The 22,186-nt window shown below is 34.5% G+C and overlaps 1 protein-coding gene across 5 annotated transcripts in view; it reads left to right on the plus strand.

Annotated features, from left to right (window-relative positions):
- Nucleotides 1–22,186, plus strand: part of CEP120 (centrosomal protein 120) — a 92,453-nt gene that overhangs the window by 54,408 nt on the left and 15,859 nt on the right. For all 5 annotated transcript variants that reach the window (XM_057736569.1, XM_057736552.1, XM_057736562.1 and 2 more), the window contains 4 exons: nt 1,336–1,428; nt 2,473–2,634; nt 5,994–6,116; nt 13,113–13,211. In XM_057736569.1, coding sequence (XP_057592552.1) covers nt 1,336–1,428; nt 2,473–2,634; nt 5,994–6,116; nt 13,113–13,211 — 477 coding nt within the window. The remainder of the gene's footprint in view (nt 1–1,335; nt 1,429–2,472; nt 2,635–5,993; nt 6,117–13,112; nt 13,212–22,186) is intronic.

The following is a 22,186-nucleotide window of genomic DNA, read 5'->3' on the forward strand; positions in this document are numbered from 1 at the left end:
ACACATTTATATTAGTGATTTGGATTAAGGATTTAAAGATGAACCAAAAGTCAGTGGTAGAGTTAATAGAATTAATAAGTAAATGATCTTGGTTGGTTAGTATGTTGGCTAAATCATCAAAATAAAGTTTAATAAGGACAAATGCCAAATTCTGTAGTCAGAGTGAAACATTGCCTTGGACAATGGGTATATTTATTCCAGGTTTAAAAACTAAAACCTTGGAGATTATCTTTGACATAACAAACAGTGTGACTAGGATCTCCAGATAGCAAATGCAATTTTAAATGAAGCTAGTAGACATGTGTTGACCTGGTCTTTGGCAGTGCACATTCTTTAGTCTCTGATCTAGTGAGATCACATCTGGGTACCATATTTTTGAAAGGACTTAGTTTAGACTATAGACTCCAGATTAAATCCACGATATTAGAGGATGTGGAAATAATAACATGTGAATAATAGTTGATGCTTGTGTTTATCTTGGAGAAGAAAAAAGACTAGGAGGATATATGATGGCTATCACTAGAGTCAATTATGTGAAGATACTTTTTTTTTCTTCCCAAGGGATAGAAACAGGATTAAAGGGTAGGTTTCTAAGGAGCATCAAACCAGGGCTTTATTGGCCGTAATAAAGAGAAAATCAGGTTGGGACCTGGAGACTAGTTGGCGAGGAGGACAGAAAATTTGGTTCAGAAAGTCCTAATAAATATGATCAGTCTGAACTGAAAGATAGAAAACTGAGACAGGATCTTGTATAGGCCAAGCAGGTAGACCTCTTATCCTTAATGGGACTCACATCCTTAAAGACAGAGCAGAGCAGGACTTTAGGCTTATACAAATTGGAGTACTAGGCTAAGGTCCCAAGCAGGAACTCTAGCTTCAGAAGCAATTAAAAACTCAGTTATGTAAACTGTAATAAAGGACTAGATCTGAACAATAGAACTGACTTGATACTGAGTAGCTGGCCTGTCACCAATATTAGTTCCAGGGAAAGAGCATAAGTGACTAAGAGGGATTCAGAAGAATACTGGAATATTGAGCAAGGCAGATTTTTAAAGCGCTCGGTTTTTACCAAAACACAAGATTTTACTGGTTGTCTAACTTAGTGGGGAACGGCTTCCTCAGGAGACTGAATATTCCTAGAGATACCCAAGCAAAAGCTAGATTGGCTTCCTTCCTTAGGCTGTAGTGGAAAGAATTTCTGCCTTGAATTGGTAGATTTAATTCATGATTTTCCTATTCTCAGAGCCTCTGTTTCAGTAAAATCATAATACGTGTATTTTAGAATTTGTGTTTTGAATTTGGGGAAAAGATAAGGTAACTTTTATTATATTTTAGGTGGCTGAGTATACAATTCTCGAAGGAAAACTTCAAAAAACCCTAGGTGACTTGGAGAAGCGAGAGCAGCAGCTTGCCGTTGCAGAATCAGAGGTACTGTATTCATTTATCATATGTCTTCATTTCACAGAATCCATGTATTAAATTCATACCTTTGTACTTGTATAAAGTCTATTTCATGGAAAGCGTCTCTTAGACGTTATGGAGAAAACTGCTAGTCAACTGGGTAAAGCATGTTTTATATGTTAGAAGGTGAGGAATAGGTAGAAAACTGTTTATTTGAAATGGTTAACTGTTATTCAGTCAGCTTTGGCTGACTTCTGCAATAGTGGAGATTTTTGATTACCTTTGCAATTATGTGGAAGGAAGGGATAGTTGCATTACCTAGAGAATAGAGAAAATACAGCACAGGCTCAGGGGCCTAGAATCATGATTTTGTTTTCAGTAAGAAGGGAATATACCTCTTTCTTGCCCATTACAGATTAGATCTGTAAGGATAACTTATGTTAGTGCTATGCCTAGTGAGCATTATTGTTAGGTCTTATTAATTGGACCCTACATACTTTTTTTAATTACTATAAAGTTTACTTCAAATTATTGGAATTTCTTCCACGTGAAATTTATATGCCCTTTCCTTACCCAAATGTTTCTTAAAATTTTCTCAGCATTATTACCCTAAACTTATCTTTACACATTTTCTGAGATTTCTAAATTGATTTAGATGGTTAAACCTGAATATAATGTGTATTTGTTCATAATACTAAGGCTCTGTTATCTTCTATGTGATTAGGTAAAATATAAGAAGTTTCTAAAGAAGAAAAGAAACTTTGGCATATTTGCGTATATAATCCAGTGGGTTTATTCAAATAGGGGTTTTAAGCAGTTAGGGCCTTTTCAGTTGAATTTATGCATTATATATGGATTTGGGGATATACTTTGTAGTTTAGTAGTAAATGATGATTGAAAATTTATAATTTCAATATGCTTAAACATTAACTCTCTAATACCTGAAAATGATATGAAAATCAATTTGTAAAATATTCTGAACATTTGACCATATATAAGGGTAATAGGATATTGAATAGTATAATGCAGCTAGTAATAGGTCAGCCTCTTTAAAGATGTGCCTGTTTTAAGCTTCAAAGGGAAAGAAGGGAACTGAAATCAGAACATGAACGGAACCTGCAAGAACTCCAGGATTCTATCCGTAGGGCCAAAGAAGATTGTGTTCACCAAGTAGAACTAGAAAGGTTGAAGATGAAGCAACTAGAAGAGGATAAACACCGACTTCAGCAGCAGGTAAAGATACCTGTCATCTCTTTACACTTAGAGTTTATTTGCATTCTAAAAATAATAGAAATGATTCACTAAAGCGTTATAAACATTCCCAGTAATTTGGACTATTAATCATATTAATTACACTGAGATTCAAATGTAAGTTGGATCTTCTTTTCCTGAAAAGCTAAGGACTATATTGGAATAATCTTACTTTCCTCGTAATTATTTGCATGAGATTATGCTATATTTTAGTTAACTCTCAACTTAAAATATTTTCCCAATAAATCTCCTTTGAGCAAATGTAGATATTCTTCATATATCACTGGACCAGGTTCAGTTACGGACCACATTTCATGAGAAAATTGTCTGTGTTCCTTTCCATTTTCACACCTCTCAACCCATCCCCCTCAGCTTTCCATCCTCATTGCCCCAGCCAGCCAGTTGTCAGAGAAGCCACCAGTGGCTCAGTCACTAAGTTCAGTGGGCGTTTTTCATTTCTCATCTTTCTCAAACATATTGACAGCATCAATACTATTGTCCTTGTTTTTGTGTATTTTCTTCTCTCAACTTTTATAACACCACTCTTGTTTTCTCTACTTTTCTGGCCATGCCCCAGGCCCTTTGCAGGCTTATTTTCCTTTATTTAGCTATTAAATGTTGGACTTCCTCCAAGCTCTGGACTTACACTGTGCTAAACAATCTTATTCATGCCTGTGGTTTCAGAGACAGTCTGTATCTCTGAGACTTGCACATTTATATCCCAAATCTTTCCTTTGTACTCTAGACCCATTGATCTCACTGCCTTTTAGACCTCTCTACGTGGGTGTCTTAAAGGCATTTAAAACCCAACATGATCCTCCTATCCATACTTGACCTTGCTGTAAGTATTCTTTGTGTCAGTAATGGACCCCTGTAACCTGTTGCAGCCTGAGTGATATTTTTGAAATTTGGGAATCATGATACCTTCCTCTAAAACCGTTAATTCTCATAGAATAAAGATCAGAATTATTATCTTGCCTTGCTAGCCTTTCCATAGTTTGGACCCACCCTACCTCTCTCACCTCGTCTTCCACTCTTTCACCTTGCTATATGCCCTCCAGCCACACTGGTCCTCTTCAGGCACGCATGCTTCACCAGTAGGATCTTTGTGTGTGCTGCTTTTTCTTGGCCTAGTGAACTATACTAATCCTTCAGTTTCCAGCTGAGGCATCGCTTTCCCAGAGAAATCTTCCCTGACCCCTGCTGTCCAGGTCTAGGTCAAGTTTTTGTTATATGTTTTCTTGGGGTATTATTCTCTTATCCTATTTCTTTATGATATGTTATAGCAGTTTGTTTTTATTTTCATTAGTGTGATAATTTGATCAGTGTCAGATTGTTAGTTCCATAAAACTGTTTTGGTTTCTATCTGTATGCCTGGAGCGCAGCCAGTCTTTAGCACATAATAGGGTCTTAATAAATATTTGCTGGAAAAAGGAAGGCTCAAGCTGTTAAAAATGAAGCTTATCTGTCTTGAAAAATTTCAGTGTAGATTAGATATGTATGATGAATGCCTCTGAAGTCTTTAGTAAACATTCTGGCGTGAAGAATAGTTTCCATAGCAGTTCAGGGTCAGTTAAGATCATATTATTTAGGTGGTTATAAATATAAATTTGATTGTTATTATGGTGGTCTCATGTAAATTTATGAAAGATAGAGTTGTAAAAGTGGGCAATTGTGATGGGATTCGCCAGTAATGCTTCTCTTCTACCACTTATCAGGAAGATTCAAGCATCTAGAACAAAGGCTTCTAACATGTATTAGAATCACCAGGGGAGCTCATGAAAAAACCATGTCTCTACCCTGTCCCAGACGGGTATAATTAGCTTGCAACTTTGTGGGAAGAAATGGTAGTTTAGAAAAATTCCCTGGGGCACTCCTAAAACATAAGCCAAGACCTGTGGAGAAAACTGTGGTGGGCAGCAGAAGTTTCTGGAATGCCCAAATTGCTAAGTTCATGAATGTAAACATTTCCTCTTTATATAAGAAAACTATTTAGGCCCTTACTGTGAACCAGGTTACGTGTACTGTACACACAATGGTAACTAGACAGGTAGAAGGGACAGATATACTATCAGTGCAAGGTGATGAAAGTATATATATTCAAATATATAAGAAAAAAAAAAAAAAAAAAGTAGTTTATGGACCACTTAGCAAAGGAAAAAGAACCCAGTATGCCTAGCAGCTTGATTAATAATACCTAATAGTAGGTTGATAATGTCCCCGAATGGTCAAAAAAATGCCAAATATTAAATTTATTAGTTTTTGTTTAAAACAAAAATGTGAGAGGGATTCTTTAGAGAGGTTTCTATTCAACTTTAAAAATAAAATTTACATGTTCAGAGAGCTAAACTTCAGTTATATGGAAAATTTCCATGTATGGAATACTTAGTACCTAAAGATGCTAGATAAATCCTAATTAGAATTGTTGATAATTCTTAGCATAAAACAAGAATTTATTATTGGTAATTTGTTCCATTTTTGCCACCAATTTTCTCAGTATTTCACATTTAGTTAAGTTTTATTTCTTAAAGAAATAATTGGTTTATCTAATGATGGTAGTCCATATTGGTGCATGTTTTCGGAAAGCATCTTTAACAGTCCTTATTTGCATTTGATTAAAAAAATCTCAGATTTTAAAAGAACACCTTTATATCTTTTTTTCTTGGTAGTTTTGAAACTCTTCTAAGGGAAATTACAGTGCTTAGTCAGTCTTTTTTTTTTTTTTTTTTAATTTAAGGAACTATTTCTCTAACTATTCATTAGATCATCTCTGTGGGATGAAAAGATCTGAATTCTGTTCATGTGTCTGCTACTGACCAGCTCACTAGCTCTTTGGCACTGCCTCAGTAATTTAGCTCTTTGATCCTCAGTTTTCTTACCTATAAATATGAAGGGACTGGGCCAAATAATAGTACTGGAATTATGAAATTCAGAGTATCAAATTATAAGAACAAATAATGCATTAAAATTAAACTTACTTTCATCAATAATCAGGTATATCTATAATGCTCAATTTTACACGTTTTAAAAAATTTTCAGTGTTTTTATAAAATGACTTTTTCATTTGCCACCCATAGCTTAACAAAAATGTTCTCAAGATACTGGTTTTGTAAGAAATTTCATACTCCTAAAAAGTTTTTGTATATTATTAATCAATTGATTTCCTGCATTTTTAAGATTGAGACCTCAATTTTCTACATTATACTTTATGTATTTTCTAAGTTTTCTAAATATGAACATGCCTTAAAGGAAGAAAAAAATGACACTATTTAATTGAGTTCTGTAATATTAAACTTTTCATACTACTGTTTTAAAGTGACCGTAATTTTCTTTTAATACAGCTCAATGATGCTGAAAATAAGTATAAGATCTTGGAAAAAGAGTTCCATCAGTTCAAGGACCAGCAAAGCAGCAAACCAGAAATTCGACTACAGTCTGAAATAAATCTTCTCACTTTGGAAAAGGTACCCATGTCAATTTATGACAATTTAAATTGCCCTTATGATAAATGTTATTGCATCGTATATGCAAGTACCATTTTTGATTTTATAAATGTAACTAGTATTCTGATACCAAATGAGAACGCATCAGAGAATCTGAGGCACATGACATTGTCAGTACTTGAACTTCATAGCTTTTATCAGTTATAACCTATGCTAGAGTCCGTGGTTGCAAACAACAGAACTGAGTAACTTTTGGACTAATAGAATTCACAAACATGTCAAGAAAGCTAAAAAAACAGTTTCAAAATAGGGCAAGAACTGGGGGAAGCAAGTCATGGGCCCATTCTGTCACAAAACAGTCTGCTCAGGATGCTACTGTTGGTGCCATGAGTGCCATGCCCCTGGATTCTGTTTCCTCTGATTCTAGTGTTATGTTGTTGAACTCTCATTTTTGACATTGTAAATACCCTCTCTCCATATTGCTACTCTTTATATTCGGTGTCTCATGTAGGAGCATGCATTTAAATCACAGGCCTTGACTCTACTCTTAGTTTGGAAGACGGGATAGCCATCCTATTTTGCTTTCTATGGTTGGAAGCCTGACTCTCATTTATATTGGGATTCCCCACAAACAGAATTGTTCAAGTTCTAGGCATTAAAAAATGTATAGTACCCAACAGACAATCTAAGTTTGACAACTTGAGCTCTTGCATTTTAGAGTTTGATAAATTTTAGGCATTATTTAAAAGAAATAGCATACTCAAAAAATAACAGAGTATGGGCTTCCTAGGTGGCGCAGTGGTTAAGAATCCGCCTGCCAATGCAGAGGTCATGGGTTCGATCCCAGCTCCAGGAAGATCCCACATGCCGTGAAGTAACTAAGCCCATGTGCCAAAAAAAAAAAAAAAAAAAAAAAAAAAAAAAAAAAAAATAACAGAGTTAATAATAAACAGAAAAATAAGCTTTAGAAGTTTAAGGATTTAATTGTTGTGTCAGCCATTGCCTGTCTGTTCCCACTCAGCTTTGTATTGAAGGCTTCCTTGCCCTTTCTCTTCTATAGATTCAGCCGCTAGGGAACACTAACAGAAGATTGGTAGATGGGAGTTGGGAAGATGCCAGGGTAGTTCTTTCTTCTCTCTCTCTCTCTCTCTTTGCCTCTCTACTTCCCTTATTTTCTCTGGTAGTAGTTACATCTTTTTATGGTTCCATCCCCACCAGGCAGCCCTTCTCTCCAGCTTCCTGTAGGCAGTCTTCACCGTGGTTCTAGCCCACTGAAAGTTCCCAGTTTGTGGGCTGCTTGTATTAAGAACTACTACTGCTTGGTACCTTTTTGTAGTCCTCCTACCTAGGAGAGGTGGGGGCTTCTTGCTGCTGCTGATCACTAGATTGCCTCACCGTATCCTCTTTGGCCTTTCTGCTCTTGCTTTATCTATTGTTTCCTGTATTAAATTACCTCTGATTTCTAGATTCCTGGCAGGACACTGATTGATGCAATCAGTTTTTCATTATTCAGCAAAGATGTATGCTATTTATGATACCATGCTAAATACCATTATGAATAATTCAGAAATATTCAGGGTACCATCAAGTAAATAGCAAGTTACAAAAGGAGACAAGGAATGTACCCAAATAATTATAGCGAAAGGCAAACAAATAGCAGATATCATCTTTCTCTTACTAAATGCCATGAGTCCAAAGGGAAAACAGTCAAGTCTACTGAAATCAACACACTAAGTATAAAGAAGGAAGGAGATAGTATATGTAGCCTAAGAATAGGTGAAACTTTAAATTGGTAAATATATGGGTGAGGTTATTCCAAAAAGAGATATTGAACAAAAGTATAAAAAAGATTAAGAAGTCTATTGCATATTTGGATAGTTGCTTGACTAGAACCTAGAGTTTAATCATTATAGTAGTATGGCTTACCCGTGAACAACATGAGTTTGAACTGTGAGGGTCCACTTAAACACAGATACTTTTCAATAAATACGTTCCACAATACCACATGACCCGTGGTTGGTTGGTTCTCAGATGTGGTACCACATATTCAGAGGGCCAACTGTAGAGTTATAGGCAGATCTTTGACAGCATGGAGGATTAGCATGCATACCTCTGCGTTGTGCAGATGTCTGCTGTAGTTTTAAAATAAATATAGGCCTGATGAGAGAATACTGGAAATAAAGGTAATTTTCAGCCATGTGGCAGAATACCTTAGATGTTTGTTTAAAAACAATTCCTACTTCATCTGGTAAGAAAAATCAGAGGTTACTCTCAAGCTTATGAGAGTGGCTTAATGGATGTTAATATTAATAGCAATGAAGATTTTTGATGAACTTTTTGGGGAAATGGAAGTCGTAGAGAATTCAGATTTTAGACATATTACTTTTGAGATGCTAATGGAATAATCTAAGTGAAGGCGTTCATGAAGTGGTTAAAAAAGAAAATACAGCAAGGAGAAAAGGGCCAGACAAATGGATTTGAGGGTCATTTGAGTAAAGTAACAGCTCTACAAGTAGATGCAGTTGCTTAAGGAATGTTTAGGAAGGCTAATTGACAATAAAACTTAGGGGGACATTCAGCTTTGAGAACAAGCAAGAGTTAGGGAAGGAGGCGAATGAGATTTAGAGAAGTAATAAACACAGTCTAGTACTGTGCCTAAAAGGAAAGGGGGAGTTTTAACAATGAGGAAGTAAAAGTAATCTCTCATGATGGGCAAGTCAAGAATGGTTGAGGAAAGACCATGTGTTTGCCAGTTAAAGGTCACTGATTTTTAAGAAGACAAATTACAGAATGTTATAGAAAGCTTGGCATTGAAAAAGAAAACAAGAAAAAATGTAGCCGAAGGGCCTAAAACTCTTGAGAAAAGCTTATTTAGAGGGAGGAAAATCAGAGAATATTTTTAGTTTGAGGAGAAGAAATTAACAGCAAGGAGAAATTGAAGCTTTAAGAGAGGAGGGGATGATTGGAGCATAGATATAAAATTTAGCCCTTGATATAACTATTCAGGAGGCAAAAAGGGTGTGTATAGAAAATTTGGAGACAAGAATAAGAGTGGTTAAACAAAAACTGAGTTGGAAAGGGTATCAACTGATTTCTTCTACCGTTTCTGAATTCATTAAATGTTTCTGCAGCTTGTCAAATGCCATGGTATTTTTGGGTGTTCCTCTTCTTACCCCCATATCTATTTAATTGCAAAGTCTTGTTGATTCTGCTTCTTACATACCTGGACAGTCTCTTCCATTCTGTTTTTGGCCTTCTTCTCATTTCTCTGCCAGTGACTTTGAATTTGAACAAGCTGGACATTTCCCACCCCTTCTAATTAAACTGTTTGTTTTTATCTTATGAATTCTGTGGCCTACCAGAGAGCATTCAGACAATATCTCAGCAGTTCTCACAGGCTCTTTTAAGTAGGCATCAAAAGTATTTCCATTTTACCTTGGGGAAATTCAGAGCCAAATATCTCAAAATTGGAGCAGAGGCATTATCATATTCATCTTTTCTGAATATATACTAGATGACATCACCATAGAAGTAAATTGTAAGTGATTTTAAAAGTTCCTTCTTCCAATTACACTTCTACCTAAAGGATAAAATCACCAGACATATTATAAGTATAAACAATACCATGAACTTGTTGAGATAAAAAAAGCATGATTGAAGTGCCTTTATATCAGACCTAATGCCTAGTGTTTAAATGCCTAGTAAAACAAGGCTTCTTAGCTCTTTTGAAATTTTTTTGTAAGTTTCTCTGGAGCCAGAAGAGGGCAGAATCTTATTTCTTAAATAGCAAGGACATAAAAGCACAAAAAGACAAGACTTAAGTGAAAAAGTACCTGGTTTAGTCTACAACTTTTGTATGTCTGATTGAGAGCTTTTTTCTTTTCTATTTACTCATCTCTTCAATATAACACAAATATTCCCATTTTTTACTGAAATGGTCTAAAAAATAAGTTAACATTAAGATACAGTTTTACCAAATGCAATTCTTGATTCCTTTTATTATGTAAGAAGTGAATAATAGTTTGATTTGCTTTTAGCTAGGAAATGATTTTTAGATGGCTTAAAAATAATTGGGCCTTTTAAAAAATAAAAGCATTATAATTTAGTAGGGCATACAGAAGGTTAGGACAGAAGCTAAAATTTGTGTGTTTAAGAACATTTGGTGAGTTTCTACTGTGTGCCCACCCCGTCTTAGGACAAAGGGAAAAATGAAAGAGAAGAGTAAGAGCAAGAAGTATTGTTATCCCTTTAGGACCTCACTTTTTTTGATGTGGACCATTTTTAAAGTCTGTATTGAATTTGTTACAATATTGCTTTTGTTTTATGTTTTGGCTGTGAGGCAGGTGGGATCTTAGCTCCTTGACCAGGGGTCGAACCTGCCATCCCCTGCATTGTAAGGTGAAGTCTTAACCACTGGACCATCAGGGAAGTCCCTGGGACCTCACTTTTAAAGAGTTTGTGATATAGTTGGGGAGATGACTCAGAGAACTTTAAATGACCATATATAGTCAAATACCAGGGAATGTGATAGGAACTCTTTGCAATTCAGAAAGGAGAAATCATTTGGTGTGCAGAATATAGTTTTAAGACAGTTCCATGCAGAGGTAGAATTTGAGCTGAACCAGAAGTTTTAAATGAGCAACGAAGAAAAAGAATCGACAGGCTCAGGAAGCAACTTGGACAAGGTGGGTGTAGGGGGGACAAACCTGGCGGTTGGAGTAGAGGGTTTCCTGTTGAGGAATACCAAAAAAGTAGTAGAACAAGTAGGATGGAAATTATACTTTGGGGTACCTTGACACCTAGGCAAAGTAGTTTCGGCTCAATCATGTAGCAAGTAGTAGCTGTTGTAGATTTTTTAGTTTTAAATTGATGTAATAGTGATTTGCAGGATTTGTAGATAGAATACATTTGAGACTGAGGAGACGAGAAGATGAGATGAGCCTGAGCTTAGGAAATGGTAGTAAGAATATAAAAGATAAAAGCAGGAAAATATTTCAAGGGAGAAATCTATAGTTCCTTGTGACACATTGAACTGGGGAATAGGTGATTACAGGCAAAGACAATGACATGCCTCCATTAGAATTAGACTTGTGGGTTTATCAAGGATTGAAACAGGGACATTGAGAATCAGTGAAAGTTGGTGCTTGGTCTTCATTAGCCTCTGAATGAACTCTAGCTCCTGAGTGGAGTTTTACTTTGAGTTTATAACTTGGCTTATGATTTAAGGGCAAAAAGGGCTTCCTGCAGTCTCATATCTACCCACAAAAAGGCCTCTTAACTCGAGATGTTTGAATGCACTGAAATTGTGTCAGAACTTTGGTTGTGTACATTTTTCTGGGAATTCGGGCCATATATTTCTTTAGAATCACAGAAGCATCTGTATCCTTAAAAAGGTTAGGAATCACTAATTTGGTAGTTTGGGATAAATTAGAAATATGATGTGTAATGTCTCAGATTTGAATACTACTTTTTGTTTAAGAATAAATTATGTTTTGATTATATATGCATTTTAAATTAGTATGAACTACTGTGTGAATATCAATGCAAATGTGAATTATTTTGATAATCATGGCAAAACTGATGTAACCTACCCAGCTTTTTCTGTTAGTTCAGTGGGTATAAGCGAGCTTTCCAGGTTGTCCTAACCCTCATCCTGGGGCTCGTCCAGAATAGTGTACCTTCTCCAAGACCCAGGGACATAATCACTTTTATAATTGAATACTACTCTTTTATCACACAGTTATAAACAGATTTTTGCTTTTCCTCTGACATATGTCCTATTGTTAAATTACCAAGTAATATGTATAAATCTTTAGGGCATAAATGGAAGAGATCATCTTTGATAATCTCAGAGTATTATTCAACTTAAGAAGTATGAGTCTAGTTGTGAAATGTCAACACATTCAAATCCAAGCACTAGGGATTTGTAAAGCAGAAAAGACCTTGACTCCATGAAGTCATATATTACTGCAGAGAATGTTCTGGCCTTTTGTGAAAGGATTTTGGCAATCTGCTTTTCCTTTCATTTTATTTCCTTCTCAGTTTTCTGAAGTTTGAATTTTGGATAGTGTCTTCTGTTTTATTTTTCTGCAAAACATTAGGAGTTGTGTGTATGGAAAAAACTAGACTTGATATAAAAAAATTAGACCAGTTTAGATTAACAGTATTTTACTGTAATTCAGCCATATTATTACCTTATCACTTAAATAGTAAAACTGTCTGTTGGCTACATGAATTTGTTTGGTACTTGGTTTGAAACTTTGAGAGAGTACATTCCAAAACCTAGCCAAGTTGGCTTCAGTTCATGCACAATAGATTGCCTGCTGCAAGTATAAATAACCATATTTTAAAAATTAAATCTTTCGTGTTTTTCTTTATATATTTGAGGAAAAATAGAAAATAAAAGATGCGTGTTTTTAGGAGCATTATTTTTCTTACTCTTGGGTTTATTTTAACATTCTTAAAATATTTTAGACTTTGTACTCTTAGTAACTGCTTTCTGATAAAACAGTTCACTATTTTCAGCATGCTATGATTTTTGCCAAAATAGAGTTACAAAAGTATCTCTACAAGCATTCTTCAATGTAAGACAAAATTCCACATAATGATAGGTCTCCAAAAGGAATAATTTGGATTCAAGGTTGAGAGTGTCAGCTAAATTGGAATACTAACAACTGCTTTTTGTTAAAAAGAAATGTATATGAACGTATTTTTCGCTCTATGATCTTTATGTAATATATACGTTTTAAATACATTTATAGTAACTGTCTGGAGGTTAAGACTGATTCAGTTCCTTTTAGTATAGGCTGTTAGGCAGTAAAAATACAACTATATTTTAAACAAGAAAATGTTCACGTGCCATAATATTTACAGTAAATTATATAACAGTTTTAGATGATGTCGTATGTTACACTATATAAACTCTTTTCTTAAGCCAGAGTCTTTGTATATATTATCTTTCAGTGATTGTACACAGTGGTATAGTGTTTCACTTGATATGATTTTAATCACTGTTAGGTTGAACTTGAAAGAAAGTTGGAATCTGCAACTAAGTCTAAACTGCATTACAAGCAGCAGTGGGGACGAGCTTTGAAAGAACTTGCCAGACTTAAACAGGTATGTAGTTTATAGCTGATGATGGATTATTCTTTTTATGTCTTTTTCCCTTGATTTTTTACAAGTTTGCATATTTGGCAATATTGGTCATGTTCAGATGTCTGTATTTAAATCTCTAGTTCTGTATTTGAAATTAGCTTCCCTCCCCCTCCCCCCGCCTTTTTAAATATAAGATCCTCCATTTAAAAACTAAAATTTGTAGGTCCTTTTTCTTTTTCTTTCTTTCTTTTTTTTTTTTAAAGCCAACTATTCTCTTCCTCATAGAAAGTTGGGAATAATTTCTTTTACTTTCATTTATAAAACTACCATCCTTTTCTCCTTAGTATTAATTTCCTTCCATTGGGAGTGCCTTTGCGGGGAGAATTTTAAGAACATTTTAAATGTCATTCCTAGGAAGACACAGTAATTTATTAAGAAAAGGGATTGTAGGGGATTTTTGCATAATTTTACAACAATTTAAAAGTGATAGTAGTTTCCTAAATTCTTTACATTCCTTTTTTTTTTTTTCCTTCCTGGTACTAGGTCACAAATGTTGTTAGCTTCCTGAGAAATTAATTTTGGCTATAATTTTTAAGACCAAATAAAATATGATCAGGATTTTTATTTTGAATCTCATGTATTTGACCTAAATTTTTAAGGATCATTAGTGGTTAGTCTATTCTAAGTTTTACTTTTCTTAAATGTGTCCATTATATTCTAAATGTAATTTGGTACAAAGGGTCTCTCAGATTTGTATTTTTTTAAAATGTCTCCCAAACCATCAAATGCTATTGAACATCTTGTGGTATTGTACTAAATGCTTACCACCTTTATAGAAGAGTATGTACTAGACTGCTTGAGAATAAATAGTACAGTTTGCCTTAACATAGCTTGTAGATGAATTGAGATTGTAGGCATAAGTATAAAATAACATTACACACAGTGAATATGTTTTATAAATGCTCACAAGACTAAGGGTAGATGAGTGAATAATCATATATAGTACCGAGGGCCTCCTATATTCAAGGCACTGCCCTAGATTTATAGATAAAATAAAACATAGGTCTTTGCCACAGGGAGCTTGCAATTTAGTAATAGGGAAGAAAACTATAACATTTACTGCCTAATAGTAAAAGCCCTGAAAAAAACTGTATAGCGTACTCAGGAGAGGAAATACATACATTTAATAGACCTTAGGAAAGGTGTCATAGAAGATGAGGTATTTGAGATGGACCTCTGGACAACTGGTTTTGATTTAGCAAAGTTGTGGGGAAAATGTTGTAAATAAAATGAATAGAATGATTATAGCAAAGAGACACAAAGTCAGAAAGCGTAGACTCTCCATGGAGAACAGAGGAGGTCCCATTTTAGAGTTCATTTCAGGAGGTAAGGGCTAGGTAGCAGTGGGAACATGATAAGGAGATTATTTTAAAAGACATGGTGTTGGTAGATTCTATACAGTACACTAAACCTAATTGGAATGCAGAGTGGAAAGTCAAAGATGATGTTGAGCGTTCAAGGCTTAGTGTCTTGAAATAGAGTTTTCCAGTATTGGAATTACGATTATTAAGACAAGAAGCTGATTGAGGCATGGGAAGGAGATAGGACTAGCAGATTTGAACATTTTAATTTTCACAGAAAGAAATTCAGCAAGCAGTTAGAAATGTGGACTGATGTTGGGAGGATGATTGAGCTTAGTAACAGATGAATGAATCCTTTGCAGAGGTGATAATTGAAGATGTCGCAGATAGAACTTAGAATTCTTATGTTTAAGGAGGAAGGAAAGCAGATAAGTGCTAGGTATTGTGCTTATAAGCTCTTGATATGTTTTTGTTTGATTCTAACCAAGATCCCTATATAGCAGGTAGTATTTTCATTTTATAGATAAGAGAAACAGACAGAGAAGTTAAGTAAGTTTTGCATGATCACACAGGTACTAATGATAGAGCTAGGATTATTTGACTGGAGTGCAGGCTTAGGCTTTTTCCGCTTTATAATGTTATGGTTTAATTTCATAGAAGCCACATAATGAGAGAATTTCAGATAGAACAAAGTGAGCCATGGAAGACATTAGGGATTTCTGACAGAGTGAGTATTGAAGCAGAAGTAGTCATGATTTGGCCTATCGTAAGCAAAGAAAATGGCATCATTGACTGTTAGATAGGGTAGCTCTGGTAACGAGAATTAAAGTGACTTTGCAAGAGAAGAAGCTAATGTAAAGTCATGATGGCAAGATATTTAGATTACATTTAGTACCATAGGGAGGAGTCCCTGTGGAATTGGGAGCAAGGAAATAATGTTGTGAGAGTGGCTATTAAAAATAACAGGAAACAAATTCTACCAGAGGCAGCATACATAGCAGTTTAGAACATGGCCTTGGAGTCAAGAGCTGGACTGAATCTTGGCTGTATTTCTTAACTACCTCTGTGACTTAGGGAATTTAATTTCTCTGATTAGTCTCATCATTTGTAAAATGAAAAATCTCTCCTCACAGGTTGCTGAAAATTAAATGAGTGGTCTATAAAGCTTTTAACACAGTGTTTTGTATATAGTATATGCTCAATAAATGGTAACTTGTTAAAAAGGACTTGAGCCATAAAGCTTATTGTGTAGTATTCTTAGCTTCAGTCAGTGGGGACCTAATCAGATATTGATGAACAGAACAAATATTAGAAAGATTTGTGACAGAGTAGTTAAAAGATAAATGACAGACACCAGCAAAAATTTGAAAATTTTTAAGTCTACAAAATTTGGAGGATGTTGTTATATAATAATATAAATAGCAATAGGGAACTGGGGTTTGATATAGTTTGAGTTATAACAGTACTTTGGGCGGTAGATTTAATATACATGTTCTATAGAAACTGACAGAAGGGGAAAAACCTGTGTTAGGGCTAATTGTGCAGATATGCAATACTGTCCATCAGTAGGTGAACTTCCTAAAGTTAGGTGTAAAGAGATGAGAGTGCACTGAGTCTGAAGAAACATCTATAGTTGTTTTATTTGTTCATTTTTCATTCATCAAGTACTTATCGAAAACCTACTAAGCGCCTTGCACAGTGGTAGATGCTCTAGATACAGCAGTTCTCTCCCACAGGAAACTTTAAAGTTCAGCTGGGAGGGCTGATATTTAACAAGAACATGGCAGGGTGGTAAGAAATGCAAATGAAGTTAGCTAAAATAATAAAAAATAAGTATTAGAAAAACAAGAGAACAGTGGGGTTATCATTGTATTTTTCATTGAAAGCTAAGGGAGAAATGGTTCAAAAACAATGTTTCAAATATCAGTATTAGAAAAAGGAGTCCAAATTGGAAAAGAAGTAAAATGGTCACTGTTTACAGACAACTTGATACGATGCATAGAAAATCCTAAAGATGCTACCAGAAAACTATAAGAGCTCATCAATGAATTTGGTAAAATTGCAGGGTACAAAATTAATACACAGAAGTCTCTTGCATTTCTATACACTAACAATGAAAAATCAGAGAAATTAAGGAAACAACCCCATTTACCATCACATCAAAAAGAATAAAATACCTGGGAATAAACCTACCTAAGGAGGCAGAAGACCAGTACTCTGAAAACTATAAGATGTTGATGAAAAAAATTGAAGATGACACAAATGGAAAGATATACCATGTTACTGAATTGGAAGAATCAAAATTGTGAAAATGACTATACTACCCAAGGCAATCTACAGATTCAATGCAATCGCTATCAAATTAGCAATAGCATTTTTCACAGAACTAAAACAAAAATTTTTTTGATTTGTATGGGAACACAAAAGACCCCAAATGGCCAAAACAATCTTGAGAAAGGAAAATGGAGCTGGAAGGAATCAGGCTCCCTGACTTCAGACTATACCACAAAGCTACAGTCATCAAAAAAGTATGGTACCAGCACAGAAACAGAAATATACATCAGTGGAACAGGATGGTAAGCCCAAAGATTAAACCCACACACCCATGGTCACCTAATCTATGACAAAGGAGTCTGGAATATACAATAAAGCAAAGATGGCCTCTTCAATAAGTGATGCTGGGAAAACTGGACAGCCACATGTAAAAGAATAAAATTAGGACATTCCCTAACACCTTATACAAAAATAAACTCAAAATGGATTAAAGACCTAAATGTGTCGGGGATATGTGTATAAAAACAGTTGATTGAACCTGGTATACCCTCAAAAAAAAAAAAAAAAAAAAAAGACCTAAATGTAGGGCCAGATACTGTCAAACTCTTAGAGGAAAACACAGACAGAACACTTTTTAACATAAATCATGGCATTATCTTTTTGGATCCACCTCCTAGAGTAATGAAAATAAAAACAAAAATAAAGGGGACCTAATCAAACTTAAAAGTTTTTGCACAGCAAAGAAAACACAAACAAAATTAAAAGACAACTTACAGAATGAGAGAAAATATTTGCAAACAGAGAAACCAACAAGGGATTAATCTCCAGGATTTACAAACAGCTCATGCAGCTCAATATCAGAAAAACAACCCAATCAAAAAATGGACAGAAGATCTAAACAGACAGTTCTCTATAGAAGACATAACAGATGGCCAAAAAGTACTTGAAAAGATGCTCAACATCACTAATTATCAGAGAAATGCAAATCAAAACTACAGTGAGATATCACCTCACACCAGTCAGAATGGTCAGCATCAAAACATCTACAAATAGTAAATGCTGGAGAGGGTGCAGAGAAAAGGGAACACTCCTCCAGTATTGGTGGGAATGTAAATTGGTACAATCACTACAGAGAACAGTATGGAGATTTCAGAAAATGCTAAAAATAGAACTACCATATGATCCAGCAATCCCACTACTGGGCACATACCCTGAGAAAACCATAATCCAAAAGGAAATATGTACCACAATGTTCATTGCAGCACTGTTTACAATAGACAAGACATGGAAGCAACCTAAATGTCCATCAGCAAAGGAATGGATAGAGAAGATGTGGTACATATACAATGGAATATTACTCAGCCATAAAAAAGAATGTAATAATGCCATTTGCAGCAATGTGGATGGACCTAGAGATTATCATACTAAGTGAAGTTAGACAAAGACAAATACCATATGGTATCACTTATATGTGAAATCTTTAAAAAAAAAGATACAAATGAACTTATTTACAAAACAAAAGACTCACAGACTTCGAAAACAAACTTATGGTTATCAAAGGGGAAATGTTGGGGATAGGGGTAAATTAGGAGATTGGGATTGATGTATACACACTACTACATATAAAATAGATGACCAACAAGGAATTACTGTATAGCACAGGGAACTCTACTAAATATTCTGTAGTAACCCATATGGGAAAAAAATCTGAAGAATAGATATATGTATAACTGAATCAGTTGTACACCTGAAACTAACACAACATTGTACATCAACTGTACTCCAATATAAAATAAAAATTAAAAAAATAGAAATTGATTTTAAAATAGAGAGTAGATTGGAAGGAAGTGGGAGAGAGTGCCTACCACTGAAGAAGTTTATGCAACTTATGAAGGATAAGAGGCTACTGCAATGGTAATTAATTATAAGGCATTACCAAAATCAGTAATGAAAAGATGGAAATCTGTTAGCTGTGGATTAGGGTATTTATTCTGGAGATGTAAGTAATTATCAGAGCAAATTTCATTATAATTGTTATGTTTCTTACTAAGAAATATCCATACAAAAATTTATTACTTTGAGTAAATTTATTTTTAAGTTATGTGTATGTTGATAGATGACATCGTTTTCACTGTGGTGGTTTTTAAAATGTAAGAAAATACTGTTCCGAATAAACCCCCCCCAGTTCATGGACTGAGATAGACTCTTAAAAAAAGGTTCAGTTTAAAAGGCTCCCACCCAAGCACCCCTCCTTCCTAACATATGCATCTCATACACTTTTGCTGTCTTCTGGAGTTTTCCTTCAATTCATTGTTTTCTGTTTACCCTTTTTTCCTATGTGTTTTCTACCCTCTTGCCTAAAAACCACTGGCAAAGTAATTTTAGCTATTTGTGCCTAATAACAGAGGATAGCACAAAAGTTCAAATGTCTCTTAAGTTACTGTAAGTGAATTAAGAAGAAAAGAAAACGTAGTATTAAATTACTGGTTCAACTCCAAACTTCTACTTCATGAAGAAAATAGTCTAATTCTTTGACTGTGGTAGTCTTCATTGCAGACCACTTCTATTCCTTATCCCACAGACTTTCTGCTTTAGAAACAACACTCTCAACAAATTTCAAGGTCACTAGGAATCACTGGTGTTCTATAGACCACATTTGAGATGCAGCACTTTAAGAAGAAATGTAATAGACCTTGGGATTACCATAGTGAATTGTGCTCTGCCACTGACTGTTTTTGGAAGATTAAAATTAATATCTTCATTAAATAGGCACGATTTATATGTGTGAAAATTACTTCAATTTTTTTCTAAAAGTTTTTATTAAAAACAGTTTTTTTGAATATAAAATTGGAATCCTCTGTCTGCTTTTGTTCAGAGGATTGTTTGTGCAACTTCTTGTTTAAATTGGATTAGTACCATGATAATTTTACATTGCCTCTGGTGAATAGCCACGGGGCTATAATCTCTGCCAGTAATTTGTCACAGCAAAATCCTCTGGAGGGCCATACAAAACATTTGTGTAGTACGGATTAGACGGCGAAAGCCATATCTTAGATTGTTAATAAATGTTAATGACAAAACCCAGCTGGTAAAGCTTGGAAATAAGACCTAATGCTCAGTGCCTATTGCCAAAAGAATGTTTAAACAGAGATTTCCATTACTCAAAGGTGACCGAGTGTAGTCAATTTGTGAATTTAAAAAATCATAATCTTCCAGTTATTTAGAAAAAAATCTTTTCTTCTGATTCATAAGCATAAAAGCCTGTGTTTCTGTGTTGTAAACTTTTTTGTTTTTGGGTAATGGAGTAGGCGACAGCTGTAAAATATAAATAAGTGTAACATAAAATGGGTCCTAACTTAGAAGACAAGGAAATGATATCCATACATTCTGAATTTGCTATCTTTGGTATGATGTATAACACTCACTTTAAAGAGTTCTAGTTGTTGGACATTTAAGGGGTAATTTGGTTTCTTTTTTTCCCATCTCCAAGTTAAGATTATTACTTTATTGTGTTCTAAGTACCATATTTACTTAAAAACATTTCTTGACACATTAGAATATAGTTATGGAGGAAGAATAACAGCCATTACTTTTTAAAAATAAATGAATCATTGTTAAGAGGTATGAATTTGTTGTTCTGGGAAATTTAACATTTTTATCATGTCTGATACATTAAAACTAGGTATGTGTGTTCACAGGACAGGAAACAGAACTAAGATTTTGGGTAGGATGTGAGTCCCTTACCATATTTGTGCACAGTAGATCTGTTTAAAACTAAGCTGATATATTTAGTTAAAACAACACAGACTTCATTGGCTGACATCAGCACTATCTTGTCCAGCCTCCTGCTTATCCACTCAGAGTAGTTAATTTGATTAATTTATAAGTAATTTAGCCAAGGATGGGATGTAAATCTTTGTTTAAGAAAACAGTTGGAGGTCCAAGTCTTGGTTAAAAACTGTGTCTTGAAACCATCCAGGCCCTCCTACTGACTTGTCAGCTCTGGGTTATTTTCAGAAAACTTGACTTGAGTTTCTTAGTTTAGTTGTAAGTTTTTTCCCACAGACTTACATGGTATGTGTGAGTGGGAGAGTAAGTAGTGGCCACATTTTAGCCGCTGTTTAGTCTAGTGTATGTATGTTTACATCTTCTCTCTGGATTTATAGGCAGCCAAGGCAAAATAAAGATTATACTCACTTGATTGAGGAGCCTTTAACCCAGAGCACCTGGCAGCGGAGAGGATTTCTTCCTCTAACCTCTAATTTTTGTGTGTGCATGTGTGATTATTATTAATGCTGTATACTTGATTAAAAATTCAAGGCATTTAAAGGCATATATTTATAATTAAAATGTTTCAAGTTTTATAAAGTTAGTTTTACAAAATAACCTAAAATTAAATAATTGACCATTTTTTTCCTGTTTGCAATTATATTTGCTCACTGTAAAAAAAAAATCCAAATTTTGCAACATCATAACAAAGAAAACTAAAAGTCACCAGGTAACCTTATCACCTCCTCAGCCAGAGATAACAGTTTGGTGTATGGATTTCTTTTCCTTTCTTTATTTTTTAATAATTACTTTTTAAATGAAATATACATTCCAAAGAAGGAAAAAACAAGATTCTTATGCACCTGAACCCCCTCACCTTCTAGTTTAAGAAACAGCATTATCAGTGCTCTGTGTGCCTTTTCTCACCTGTATCCTCTCTACAGGCGAATACTTAGCTGAATATCGTATTTATTATTCCTTTGCTTTTCTTTATAAAGTTAATAAGATATTAAAAATATCAGTAAACAGTTTAGTTTTGTATGTTTTTAAACTTTATATACATGGAAATATTCTCTTTGAATCATTCTTCTGGGACTACCTTGTGTGATTCAAAATGGTTTTTGCAATTTAGCTATTTTGATGTAGTAGCTAAAGTTTATTTTATTGCTTTATGAAAATTAAACATGAATATTCCAAGTTTTCTCATAGTAAGACAACATTGAAAATTTTTCTACATGTAAGAGTTTCTCTAGTGTTTATATCTAAAAGTAGAACTTCTGGTAATAGGCTTCGGTCATTTCTTCTGCCTCACTAAATGTTGCCAGATCACTTTCCAAAGTGGTTGTACAAATGTGTAGTTCCCAAGAGTGGTGTATAATTGTTGTTATTCTTCACACCATTTCTAACACTTGGCTGTTTTCAGATGTATTCGTTTTTTCCAGTTTGGTGGGTGTGAAGTAGTATCACTTTGTGGCTTAAATTTTCATTTCCCTGATTATTGACTTTGAACATCTTTTCATTTGCTTTTTAGACCTTATTGTCTTTTGCTCAATAGTAATAAATCAACAGATTTTGGAATCACCAGACGCAAAG

The sequence above is a fragment of the Hippopotamus amphibius genome, chromosome 1 (assembly GCF_030028045.1).
Source record: "Hippopotamus amphibius kiboko isolate mHipAmp2 chromosome 1, mHipAmp2.hap2, whole genome shotgun sequence".
In the NCBI taxonomy this organism is placed as follows: Eukaryota; Metazoa; Chordata; class Mammalia; order Artiodactyla; family Hippopotamidae; genus Hippopotamus; species Hippopotamus amphibius.